The 13475-nt window shown below is 39.1% G+C and overlaps 2 protein-coding genes across 2 annotated transcripts in view; one reads left to right on the top strand and one right to left on the bottom strand.

Annotated features, from left to right (window-relative positions):
- Positions 1-9370, top strand: part of TARBP1 (TAR (HIV-1) RNA binding protein 1) — a 33944-nt gene extending 24574 nt beyond the window's left edge. The window contains exons 22-30 of the mRNA XM_057368451.1: positions 348-497; positions 2129-2215; positions 2769-2965; positions 3476-3557; positions 4873-5044; positions 5320-5511; positions 6449-6573; positions 7708-7844; positions 9006-9370. Of these exons, the coding sequence (XP_057224434.1) occupies positions 348-497; positions 2129-2215; positions 2769-2965; positions 3476-3557; positions 4873-5044; positions 5320-5511; positions 6449-6573; positions 7708-7844; positions 9006-9168 (1305 nt within the window). The 3' untranslated portion in view covers positions 9169-9370. The remainder of the gene's footprint in view (positions 1-347; positions 498-2128; positions 2216-2768; positions 2966-3475; positions 3558-4872; positions 5045-5319; positions 5512-6448; positions 6574-7707; positions 7845-9005) is intronic.
- A 64-nt stretch (positions 9371-9434) lies between these two features.
- Positions 9435-11643, bottom strand: LOC130574926 (cytochrome c oxidase assembly factor 6 homolog). Its single transcript, XM_057368450.1, has 2 exons — positions 11500-11643; positions 9435-10440 (listed from the first exon to the last, which is right to left on the bottom strand). Exons 1-2 carry the CDS (start codon positions 11641-11643, stop codon positions 10345-10347), a joined length of 240 nt encoding a protein of 79 aa, XP_057224433.1. The 3' UTR covers positions 9435-10344.
- Positions 11644-13475: the final 1832 nt, after the last annotated feature.

The following is a 13475-nucleotide window of genomic DNA, read 5'->3' as shown; positions in this document are numbered from 1 at the left end:
ACTGATTCTTGGATGTGTGAATTTTAGGAGGCCAGGTTGTTCCTGTTAAAGCTAGCTAGGAGTTTATAGTGACTGTCTGATCAAAAGCTTTACATTTATTAAAAATGTTGCTACTTTATGAACAGTCATGAAATTGACAAGTGTTGCTTTCATCAAATACTGCTTCATAAGAAAATACTTGAAAAGTATAATAAAGAAATCAGATGGTTCTAAAATGTTTTAATTTGCATATTAAAACACATCTAATATTATAACAAAGATGAGAATGTTCTTTTATTTATTTTTTTTTTCTTCATGGAAGTAACTCTAACAATATACTAAAGGATTGCCTGATTTTGTTTTCTCAGAATTTTTTGTGTGGAACTCTTGACAAAGTTTTTCAGGCTGGATTCAGTACTAATCAGTCATCTGTGAAGTACTTCATAGAGTGGATTGTTATTTTGAGTCTACATAAATACCCCCAATTCCTTGATAAATTCTGGGATTGCTTCTGCTATGTAAGTAAGACCTTTGGCATTTGCTTGAAGAGTAGTTTGAACAAAGTGGGTACAATTTGTCTTCCCATACTTTATTTTCTGTGCTTTCCAGTTTTCCTTTAAAAGCGATGGTTTGTTGAACAGATCAACTTGGAAGCAAGTCTGAACTATAATCAGAGACATTCAAATTTAAAAATTCATAACATAAAAGTGGCCAAAGAAAAGTGAATTCCTCTAGCTGAGAGATTTCCTTTTATGAAGTACCATTGTAGGCAGAGTAGAGCTGGTGTAGTGAGTTAGAGYAGTCAATGTAAGAGTCATCAGGACCACATGGATGCCCTAGACTCCGAGTCTGGTGGTCAAAGTCACTTGTGATTTCCACAGCCCACCTTTTTTTGTCACATCCTCTTTGTCAGTGAGAACATGACTTGCATAAAACATAATCAGTTTGTAGCTTTTAACATGGACTTCTCTCACAGTGCAGTTCTGTAATGTGATTCTCCAACTGAAGCAGCGTTTGTTTGAGTGATGATACCCAAAAGTCATGAAAGGGTTGACTGAGGAGAGCTGGCTTTCTAGGAGTTCATTTTTATCTCTTGGATTCTTCTTTAAGTTAATTACCCTTAAGGATTGACCTGTCGAAATAGTAATTGTCTATTGATAACCTTGAATTTGATAGCATTGTATATTTGGACTGAGTAGAAAATGTAGSTACTTGCGTCTCCTCCAGTGTGTGGCGCTTGCAGTGGCGCTTCTGCTGAAGCTCAGTTCAGAAGTTACATGCAGATGCCTTCTTGCTTATCAAATAGCATAGTTGCTACTGTAGTTAAAAAAAAAAAGACAATAGAACAACAATTAAAAATACATTTWAAAAAATGTAAACCAGTATGTATCTAGATACATTTTTTCCCCCCCAACACCAGGCAGGTTTTTAATAGCACTTTTTTTAATACATGTTTTTAATACTGAGACAACTTTGCTTGTTCAGCTGTTAAAATTTGTGCTTTTTTTTGAAGTGCATAAAGATGCCTTGTCATCCTGTCTGAACTAATAAAAAGTGCTATAAGGGATGTAACCTTTAACTGTTTCAGAGTTCCTTCCAAAAGCTCAGGCTGCTGAAATTGCTCAGGCTGCTGAAAAAAGCGATCTCATGCTGGTAACAAATGTACTAAATCACAATGGGCCCTTTCAGACCATCAGAGCAAGCAGAAAACACGTAGATTTATGAAAAAGGAATACAGATTGTATTTTCAGAGGCTCTCCTGGTGTTGAGGAATACATTTAGTGCAGGTAGCTTGATGTGCAAGTGCAGATTGAGCTCCGGGTAGCAGGAGCCCCAGGCAAGAGGCCATGGAATGGTGCTGACCCTTTGCATTCCTGAGGGAATACAGTGAACTTGGATTGAATKTTGGCTCATTTGTACCATTATATACTTCATTCTGATCTATGTGTTAGTAAAAAGCAAATAACACRTTAGAAAAAATGAAATCCTAATAATATCAACCTTGTACTTTAGTAAATTTGGCTGTGGAACCAAGTAGAATTTTAATAGTGTTAATATTATTGCGTGTGGAGAACATGGTGTGAAAATGTATAAGGTATAAAGCCATTTTTTATTTACATATCTTTTGTTACATTCTTTTTTACTTTAGGATGAAGAAAAGCTTAAAACAAGCATCTGCACATTTTTATCAGTGTTGGCCCACTTTGACATCATTCTTCAGAATACCTCAGAGAAGGTACATTTCTCTAAGAGTGTTCATTCTCTGTTTACTTCCAGTGCACATACAGAGTTCTGAATTGAGAAAAGCCAAAATGGTTTAAAGATCTCTTTAATACCTACTTCCTACTAAGGTATCCTTTGTTATGCAAAACAGTAACTTCCTGTAGCCTCTGTGAAATATTGGCCTCATGAAAATTAGCTGAAGTAGCAGGTGTTATGGGTACATAGAGCCTGATTACCTGTGGAATTTTCTAGAATAGCTACTCCACCTTTAACTAAACATTTGGATGCACCTGGGTTTGTTTTTCTTGCTGCTCTTTTAATCAGAAGTAAGTAGATTCCCTTGTAACCAGAATGATTATTTTTATAGCAAATGAAATAATTTTCAAGAAACAAGGGGGGGCTRTGGGTTTTGTCCTAATGAGGTGGAAAGAAGGCAATTAACATCATGTTAAAGCTTTGTACTTTACCAGAGGCTGTCTTTTGAGGAACTTTTTCTTGGGCCGCTCATAACTTCTGAAGGTACATTAAAACTTTACATAAAATAAGTTTCTTTGATTTTTTTTTAGAAGCCAGCTTTGAAGAAAGCCCTCATCGTTGTTCTGCAGTGGTGTTTTAGCCATAATTTCAGTGTTCGACTTTATGCATTAGTTGCCCTTAAAAAAATCTGGGCTATGTGCAGAATGCTGCATGTGGAAGAATTTGAAGCTCTGACACCAGTTATTGAATCTAGCCTTCAACAAGTGGAAAACATGCATGGCACAGGGTTAGTAAAATTTTTTTACACCTCAACATTSTTCTTCTGAGCCATTTGGAGCAAGTTAAATTTTCTGAAATGGCACTTGATAATTTCTGTGGGGTTTTATGGGGACTTTTTATCTCTGTTTAAAAAGAAGTTGATGGGGGGAGACACAAGRCAGAAAAAACAGCAAAGAGAGGGGCTTGACCTTTGTTTTTTTGACAGCTAAAAGCTGACACTGAACCATAGGCTAGTATCTAGTTTCCTTTGGAGATCTACATGGAGATCTACATACTTCTTGCCAAACTCACCCCTTCTGATAATAGAATTTGGAGGTGTGTTGTGGGCCTTTCTTGAAATATAAATAAAACTTATTTCCTGAATGCTGTTGGTTTTCTAAAAATGGGTCCTTACTTAATTGTTGAAGTATTTTTGTTCCTATACAGTGTCTTATTCCTATCTGACAACTGAAATTAAAAAGAAAAAAGCAGCACATTACCTTTATAATGTATTTTACATTACTTTCTGCACTTGCAGGAATGCCAGAAGGAACTGGCAACGAATCCAAGATCACTTCTTCTTTGCAACATTTCATCCAGTTGAGGATTATAGTCTAGAGGCAAGTCCGAGACACACTATTTGTCTAGTTTCACAACTGTATTTTTATCTTTCTTGGTATCTTCTAATGTGGATAAAATTATCAACTATTATGCATTTAAAACTCAAAAAAATTACTTTGTGTAAATTGTGATGGATTTTAGACTAAGATTGTAGCTTTTTCTACTTAAAATTGTGTTAAAAACCTAGGTTAGTTAAGAAGAAGTATGTGTGATGTTTTGAGTGTGCCTGTTTATCAGGTTTTATATTTGTGACTGGAAAAGTTCATTCTAGTAACTGAAGGGCATCTAGTCAATCGAGGTGGTTTATTAGGATTTTTAAGACATTTGTTCTCACAAGTCACTTGAGGTGGTTTAACTAGATTGTTTGATGCGAATGGAATACAGATGTATCGCTTCCAGAGCACCTTTTCCAGCCATCCTGTATGCTATAGCTCAAATAACTGACAGCTGAATAAACACTGAGGAAGGAAGGCAAAAATAAGGGTGCAGGTAAATATGAGAGACAGAAGAACTAAGCTCAGACTACAAGATAAACATGGATGTGAATGGGGTATATGTTTTGGCAGAAACAGTGTCATCTTTGAGAGAAGGAATTTTTTCTAGCTGATCTTCTCGGATTTTTGTGAACAGAAATATGCCAAATAGTTGAAAATTAAAAGAACAAGAGAAAAAAAAAACGCAAAGCAAGACTAGTATTTGTCAAGCATTTAAATGTGTTCAGGGTGCATCTTCACTTTTGTCTTGATGGGTGCATTGGGATAAACAAAAAGTCTGTGTTTTAAACTTTTTGATTTACTCAGTCATGCCCTTGGGATGTGTGTTTTTTCCTCCTTGATAAATCATGGCTAGCTAGCTGTATTGGTTGTGCTCAGTTGGATTTTACCACTAGAGTTTAATGCTTTTGGCTATATTTCTTTGATGTTAAATCAATCTGCATCCTTTACTAGAAATGTATAAGAGTATTTGAAAACCTTTTAGTGTTACACATATGAGATTTTCACTAGACCTTTGTGTTGAGRAGCACAGTGTTAATTCTTTGGTATTCTAGAATTTCAGAACAGTAATCAATGCAGACCTCAGGAAAAGTTTTAATTAGAGAATGAGACTAGATTTATGTAAGTTTTGGACAGCAATATAACCTACGAATATTGAGAGACATATTGGTAAGTTATATCACGTACCAAGAAAAACAAGAATTAAAAGCATAGGAGGCCAGATAATAGGCATGTTCCTTGAAGCTMCCAGAGATGAAATACGTGTTTTTGCTTGCTTTAGTGGTGCTCTGCTGCTAACGCTGTGTTTGTTGCATTGCAGACGATATTTTACACTCTGCCTCGCCTTTCGGAACTTGCTGAAGATGARTGGATCTCCCTCTCTAAATTTGACAGATTCACTGACATTCCTTTGCCACCAGCATTTCAGTGGTATCGTTCCCAAACAGAACTTTGTGATCTGAAACCAAGTGACTGGTCTCAGCAGGACATGGGTAAAATACAGCTAATCTGTATTGTAATTAATTGTATGGAGTAGCTGTGTACATCTGCATTCAATCTGATCTCTGGTTTTCAGCTGAAGTAAACTTGTGAGCTTCTGCTCACAGAATTCTGTATTCTGCTATGTGAGCAGAATACAGACCATAAAATAATAGCAGATGACTAATGGTATCYCCAGTATTACCATTTAGATTATCTTCTTTACTGAAACACTGGTTTCACTCGTTTCACTTGCACATCTATATGAATATACAACCTGTTGTTACAGGTTCACATTCAGCTGAAGYAGACAGCCAGACAGAATGGACTGATGTTCAGAAAAAAATTATACCTTGGAAAAACAGTACTCCTAGTTTAGACTTGGAAATGGCATTTCAGGATCGTGCTGTGAAACTTGGCAAATCAAACAGCAGACTGATTGTGGTGGCTTCACTTATTGATAAACCTACCAATTTAGGAGGTAAGGTTGATTGCACATTTTCAAACTTTTATTTTAGACCTTGGAGCACACTTAGATAATAGAAGTTAATTTCATTTTATGTTTATAATTAGAAAATTATTTACCACTTAGAAAACCTAGATAATTATCCTGAAAATACCAGCAGCCAAAGAAAATACTACCTGCCTCAGGGAAAAGGGTCTTCTATAGTTACATTYTAAGGAAAAAAAAAAGGTACACTTAGCATGCATTAATTAAAYAGAACCTTGCTGTAAATCATGCTCAGTTTCTTGCTGATTTTATATTTGCTATAGCTGAGTTTTTAAGCTGTGTATGGAGTTAGAGGAAACAATTTGTTTTTTACTTTTTTACTGTAATGATTAAACCAAATATTGTAAACTATCTAGATTCTCCTGTCTGTTGGACAGCAGAGTCCCATTTCCTGATTAAGACTGCCTTCACAATGTGTCAGCTGTGACATAATAAATCCTGCAAATACTTTATTGCCATTGTGTTTGATGTTGTTAGCAGTTTAAATAACTGCAGTGAGTAATGAAAAGTCCGCAAGCTGGTGCTGTTTGCAGTATAATGCAGTTATGTGTCATCTTCTCAAGCCTTTCATTTAGCAGGTTCTGGATTTAAAGCTTAAGCTTGTGTGGATGTGTCTAACCATCCATCCTTGCCAAGGCTTGGACACTTAACCCCCTACTTTGTGTAATTAGTATTGTAAAAGCATGTTGTCAGAGACAGTGCTTTTCTAATTTCTTTCTAAATTCTAGAACCATTTTTCCTCCGTAATTTATATGGAACAAGGTGGGGCTTGAAGGAACAGACCTGAAACTAATTAAAAATAAATGACCTAAGTAGCCATTTCTCTTTTGCATTGTCATTTTCCCTTGATGTACTGCCTTGRTGTTTATTTTCTACATAAAAATCACTTTAATTCTTGTCCTTGTAGGTTTATGTCGTACAAGTGAAATATTTGGAGCATCTGCACTGGTTGTTGGCAGTCTTCATTATATACAGGATAAGCAGTTTCAGCATCTGAGTGTTTCTGCAGAGCAGTGGCTCCCCCTTGTTGAGGTGAATGGAAACAGTTTTAATAAGCTGAAAAGTGTAGTGGGTATTTTCAGTTTGCCAGATGCATARTTCAGAGTCTTAATTTTTTATCTTGAAAATATTATCTTTTTGTGTAATGGAAGCTCCTGCTGTTGTCTCTGACACTTAATCTGGTATATTTTGGGTCAGCCTTATAGAAAATAATTTAGAAAGTACTTACAATTTCTTATTTCTGTGATAATMAGTTTATGTCAGCTGTTGTTGTTACATCTTAGTCTGTGTTTTATAATGGTGCGTTGGAATTTAACRTTTATAAAAATTGAACAACACCTCATTTATCTTGATTGGTCCACTGCTTTTGCTAAGTTTCATAGGGATAATCTTAGAGTTTGCCTGGAGTTTACTTGTGCCAAGCTTTTAGAACCTATTATCTCTTACATAAATGAGGGTATCAACCTGTATGTGTAGTGTTTGGTAGAAAATATTTTGGTGACATTTTATAACAATCAGTTTTTCAAGATCAGCTCTAAGTMATTTGAAACATTCAGTGCAAATTTTTCATTCAGTGCAAACTCCATGGTGTTCTTTTCAGCCTATTTTCAGAGCAAGAGGGCTGTAGTGTGTTTTGCCTAAAACAGAATGCTGATGGACACACGTGCCTAATCTGTACAGAAGTGTACTGATGGCAGAGCTGCTGTTGCACAAAATTGGCATTTTAACACAAATTAGCAGTTTCTAGAGAGTGGGATGCAGAGAACTAAGAAATTCTTCAAGCTATCCCAAGTTGGCAGTGCAGTTCCAATGCTGCCTGYTCTATTGTGTTGGGAAGGAATTACATGTTAAACATCTGTGCACCCTGTCCCTCTGCAAGAGTGATTCTTTTACATTCAGACATAAGGCTCGTAGCTGTCAAAAGCCTAGAAGAGCCTTTTTCATTGTACTGGTGGGGGTATTTTGTGGCATTACTTAACTTTYTGTGCTACTGCTGAAGAGCTTTTAAAATGTTCAGCTATGTATATGGACRGAGTCTTTGCAGATAAAAGTCATTCATCTTAAAAAGTGTACAAGCTAAATTGTTTTTTTTTTACACTAACTTCAGAAGTTTACAAAAGGTGGTATTTAAGTATTTTTATATTTCTTTCTACTTTTAATGGACAGGTGAAACCATCTCAGCTTGTTGATTATCTGCAGCAGAAAAAAACAGAAGGCTACACTATTATTGGTGTAGAGCAGACAGCTAAAAGTTTTGATCTTACAGAATATTGCTTCCCAGAGAAATCACTATTATTGCTGGGGTAAGAACACACACATTTTTGTAAATCTAACTCTTGCAGCCCATCCCTTCCTCTAGTCACAGTTTGGGTCTCTGAAAACCAAGTGACACTGGTAAGAGTGGTTTGAGTGGGAAATTCTTTTGGAAAGAGCAGAGCTTGGCTTTGTGTGCCAAGGACSRGGRGGYATTGATACCTAYAGAATGACCCTTCTCATACTGGATMAYCTATCCAYACATTGTAGCTCCTTTCAGTAATGGGTGAAGAGAGCAACAGCAGGGGTTGTTTTTCTGGGAGTGCTGGAGATATGACCAATTTATACAGGGCCCTGTGTGTGTGGGCTGTGGTGGGCTCAGCGAGGAGGAGATTGCCTGTCTGCCCTGGTGAGCTTGGTGAGGAGGGCTGGAGCAGGCTGACTGCACAGCTGGGAGATAATTTAAGTTAAGGGGAGGCACAAGATGAAGTAGCAAGTTTTTGCAGAGCGTGGGACAACTTCAAAGGAAGCAGCAATCAGTTTCTATAAGCAGATAAGCCTCAAATGTGACAGAAAAGGGGAGGCTACTTACAGAAATCTACAGTAAASCATGTGCAAGTCAGAAAGCTCCTGGCGCTGCAGGGCTACTGAGTGAGACCAGGGCCTGGCTATCCTTTAGGACAAAATGAGGAGAAATACCGTTTTTTCCCGATTTTTTTATATGTAGCTTGTCTTCAGAATGGAGTTCTCATAATCACTTTGTTCCCTTTCAATTACAAGCAATAGTTTTAATTACCAGTAAACTTGAGTATCTTCTGGTGTGCTCAGTTTTGACATTCCTTCATGCAAAGAYCTGAACATAAAGTGGGCAGCTGAGCTTTCCTGCTGTGCCAGCAGCTTCATACCATTTCACTATATATAGAATTTAAAAACAAAAGCAGAAGAGTCTTTATGTTTGGTGCTCAGCTATTGCTGGACCAATGAACTGAAAACTGTGTCTTCTACCAGGTTTTCTACATCAAAATTTAAGTCAGGTCTCCCCATGTTTTCTTTGTATCTGTAATGTATTATTTAAAAAAAAWAAWTMATTTCTTGTCATCAGCTACCTCGTAAGCATTGAAAGGTGTTTGGATGCTGTTGTGACATTTGTTTTGCCTTCTGGAACACACATGCCCTCTCTCAGGTACAAGTTACTGTATTTTCTTTACTAGAAATGAACATGAAGGAATCCCAGCCAACCTGATTCACCACCTGGATGTCTGTGTGGAGATTCCTCAGCAGGGCATTATTCGGTCACTCAATGTTCACGTGAGCGGAGCTCTGTTGATCTGGGAGTACACAAGGCAGCAAGTGATCAAGCAAAAACACCAATAACTGCCCAGAGTCTCGTGCCTTTACTGCACACTGGATGGCTTCCTACGGTGCTACAGCCTGAAATTCTGAACAGATGAGATACAAAACTCAGGGCAAATGAGGATTCTTAACTTTTGCATGTTCTATTCTCTGTAGTGTGACTTTGAAATGCCTTAATACTTTACCTCCTCAAATTGTTGCATTGGAAATAAATACTATTTATATTGCATGTGGCCTGCGTGTGTTTTTTCTGCTATTTGAACATCAGCRCAATACTGTGACAAATCCAAACTCAAAACACAGGATTTTTATTGCAGTTACTTCAGTTGTGGTAACTGTGCTTGAAATTGAAGTTGTGTCTTTAGCCAAAATATTGAATGATTCCAGCATCTAGATATACTAGATTATAATTTTTTAAGGCAACTTCTCTTACATAATTACCTGAAATGCTACCCTTTGTTCAAGGGACTTCTACAGTAAAGTTTACTAATCCTGCTGCAACAGTCTGTACCTTTAAATGAAGCTGCATCAGTAAGGCAATAAATCACAGCAAAGGCCATGTGAAAATGATGATCAACAACTGTCATACTTCTAGCAGAAATATTGACTGAAAATTTACCACCAGTGTAAAAATTCCTGTTGCTTATAAAAAATAAGCATACTCATTTTCTAACAGATAAATTACACATCACATGCAGCGGGTGCTTTAGGTTTTCTAGTAACCACTGTTCTGTAAACTGATGTCTGACTTAAACTATATTTAAAATACTTAGAAATACGTGGTAAGTGACAAATAYAAATTGTATTATACAACCCACTGCTTTTGACAAAAAAGGCAAGTTGGAATGGACTTTTTTATTTTAGGAAAAAGCTGGTTCATTTACTGAAAAACAATTTCATTTCTCTTTAGAATATGTACATTGGAGTATTAAATAATAATTTGTTCCTGTGAAATAATTTTACTAATTATACATTCAAACCCTTAGATTTGTGAACAACGCTGCACCATATTTCTTTGACTTATAAAAAAGCTGTCCACGATCACATTTTTTCATCACACATGAGACCTGGCACCAAGAAGAGCAGTCTGTATTTCAGGGAGACAGCCATGTGAGCAGTTCTTGCACTCAAGCAGCTTCTGTTGCTTCCAATCGCTTCCTCCTCCTGTAGTTACTATTAATTTTGAAAGCAGAGTTCTTAAGACTTTCCAGCAGCTTCTGGAGGACGATACCCTTCTGTTTCAAGCTTTTTTTTATATTTTAAGAAGTCTCTTCTTTTGTCAAAGTGTTTAACCTGTTTAAAAAGAGAAAATATGCTCATTAGAAAAAAACTAACAGAGGAAGGGGCTTTGTGTTAACAGTCTGATCACTGAGCTTAAGGAAGATGTTAGTACACTAGTTAGGAGTTATTTTAAGTCGAAGTAGAAGACTAAAAAGTGGCATGTTTAGTTCTGCATTTTTTTAACCATTTTGAAAGTGAACTTCAGTTTCTTTAGGTTTGTCACCCTGTTACTTCATGAAGATCTTTTAACTTTCTCTTTTACTATGAACAACAGTTATTTATGATGCCAAGATAAGCCTAGTAGCCTTTCTATGGTATCACAGCCTATGTAACCTCCAAATTCAGTGTCTAGAGCCACTGACGTGTGTGGTGCAGAGCTCTGCAGATGAGACCATCATTGCCAGCGCTGATATACAGAACTGCACTGTTCAAAGTATCAGTGCAGCAGCTGAGAAGGTACTTGGGCTTTTCAACTGACTTCAGCCTCCCTGCAACAGGAACTGTTCAGCCCCTCACAAACCACTGTTACTAAAGGGCAGTGCCTATTAAAAAAATTAAGAATTATAGCTTGAGCTCAGGAAACTAAAAAAAACCACAACATGAATGGGGTACATGCAGGCACGTGGCTTACTGTGAAATTATGCTGCATGAAAAAGAAGTATTTTTTAAGGTAGCAGATGCCAGCCTTAAAATACCGTACAACTGCAAGACCTGAGTCGCAGCTCCCTTCTGGGCGTTTTTTAGTTACACAAAGTACTGAGTGCTTCTTAAAGCTTTCAAGTATCTTCAAAAACTTAAAAAAAAAAAATCAAATAATAATCCTGTGTGTTTATCTGGAAATTTGAGGCCAATTTCCCTTTCCCTCTGTACTATACCCTTAACACCGCCTTTCCCAGCTCCCGGGCCCGTCACCGGTGCGCTCCTTTCCCAGYAAGCCAAAGTGTGCAAACCAAGCTGTCCCGGCAAGGCTGCAGGGCTCTCCACGGCAATCCCCAGGCTCTGCAGGGCTGGAAGCGGGAGCTGCCATCCCCASCCAGGGGCCGTATCCCGGGATGCGCGGCCGGAGCTCACCCACTGCTGCGGGCAGCGCGACTCGAAGGCGCGGCGCAGCTTCTCGCACTTGGCGGCGTCATCGCCGTGGCTGTCCAGGCACTGCCAGAACTCGTCCCGGGCTCCCCAGCACGCCTTCCTCTCCTCCATCGTGGGCGCCGCCATCCTGCCCGCCGCCCTGAACACAAGACAGGGCCGCTGTCCGAGCGCTGCCCGCCCTGGCCGCCGCCATCCGCGGCCCCGAGGCTCCGGGGGAGGGCGGTGCCGCTCCGGAGGGAGAGCCCCGCACGGCCCCGCACTCACCGCCCGCCAAGGTCGCGCTCCGGAAGCGATCCCGGCGCCTTCCCGGAGCGCAGGCGTGATCCCGGCGCGATGGGCGGGGGGAAGCGTGTCCCGCTCGTCCCTGTCCCTGTCCCGCCCCCGCTGCYCTCACGGACCTGCCGGAGTGCCCGTGGTCTCCCGTCCGCAGGGTTCCTGCTGTAGCCCCTCGGTGGCGAAAGATATTTGGAAGTGTCGTTCGCGTGATGTGCTTTTCTGCACCTAATTTGTTTCCGGTATCATGCTCTGTTCTTCAGCGTGCAATAAACAGCTGTTCTTCTCGTGAGTTCCGTGCAGTGCCTTGGTGGGTTATCTGTTCAAAGAAATGCAGTGTCACTGCTATCCTTTTGATGCATAAGAAATACACTTGGGTAATATCAGTGTGTAGAATGTTTGGGGCCAGCACCAGGTTCGGTGGTGTTTATAAAGCCCTAGGGGTTAGAACTCCAGTAGTAATGCTGAGCAGTCTGCGGTCTGAGCTACTTCAGGCTTTGTTAATCTAATGAATTAAGGAAAAAAAAACAAACCTGAGAGCACTGTAGCACTGTAAATTTGCCACACTTTAAATACGTAACAGTGAGGTAGTAACTGGGTGGAGGGCTGATAAAAATAGCACATACATATCATGCATTTTTGACAGTTTTCTTTGCAGCATGATTCCTCCTGAGAGCTGGTCCACAAACCACTCTGGAAAGGTTTCTTGAACGGACTCTGCCACTGAGTCAAGCCAACAATAACAACTAGAAGAACTGCTTTACCCCAGTGAAAGAAAAATGTACCCATMGTCAGGATGGTAAAAGAGCAAGAGAAGASTRGGGTCTGAAAAACGAGGTTCACTMTCTTGTTAAAATGTAAAGGGTTTTAATAAATKACAATAGGGTACATAAAAACAAAAGGATAAAAGCTGGGTGCTTGGTGATCTGCCAGAGGCACACTTGTTATTGACAGGAGACATTTTTAAATATCTCTTTTATTGCATCAGCTTAATGCTTATTCATAGACATGTATATTTAAACTTTTTCAGGAATTGTTTAACATGGATTTGCTTGTTTAGAGCATGAGCAGTGATGATGTTTATGCTTTTGGGGTAGTGTTCGTGTGACTCTTTTTCTGTAGTTTCAGCAAATGGTCCATGTTGATGGAGAAGTGTCTGTAGCAGGGGCTCCTAYTGGGTCACAACACCCCTGGCCTGCCCTCTGCAGATATGGTTGTCTGAAGGTTGGGGGGTGCCATCAGCTAGGTTCTTTTGGATGTTTCACGAGCACTGTTGACTAGAGACTTTTTACTACACATTTTAAAGCTTTTGTTTTTTTTACTTTTACTCTTTTGCTGTCAGGGTCTGTGCTGGCCTGGCAGGTGATAGTCCTGGGGCGATGGCTTCCCCACCTCGAAGGTGCTGAGCATTGTGATTCCTTTATGAACATATGTATCTTTTTTTTAGTTCTGAGCTGCTTCTTATCTTTAAGGACTACTGTCGCCAGGGCCTTGTTCAGGGTTTTTTGGTGACTTTCTTTGCAGCTTTTGTATAATTTTGCTATAATATGAAAAATACCCTTTATGAAAATGTTTAAGTTTAAGCCAACACTATAATATGTGTTTATAACATGGGGGCAGCTGGGTGGCGACTGAAGCCTGCAGTGCTGGTGGAGAGCATCCAGGAGCACACTCTGTTTCATTAT

The sequence above is a fragment of the Malurus melanocephalus genome, unplaced genomic scaffold, assembly GCF_030028575.1.
Source record: "Malurus melanocephalus ecotype Western Australia unplaced genomic scaffold, MMel_1.1 scaffold_92, whole genome shotgun sequence".
NCBI lineage: Eukaryota > Metazoa > Chordata > Aves > Passeriformes > Maluridae > Malurus > Malurus melanocephalus.
The sequence above is the reverse complement of the archived record's forward strand: the minus strand, read 5'-3'. Positions and strand labels throughout refer to the sequence as shown.

Bases quoted from the DNA above. Each gene is read 5' to 3' on its own strand.
- LOC130574926 (XM_057368450.1), bottom strand. From the start codon at position 11,643: ATGGCGGCGCCCACGATGGAGGAGAGGAAGGCGTGCTGGGGAGCCCGG. The intron at 10,441-11,499 runs GTGAGCTCCGGC...CTTTTTAAACAG, and splicing joins CGCGCTGCCCGCAGCAGTGG to GTTAAACACTTTGACAAAAG.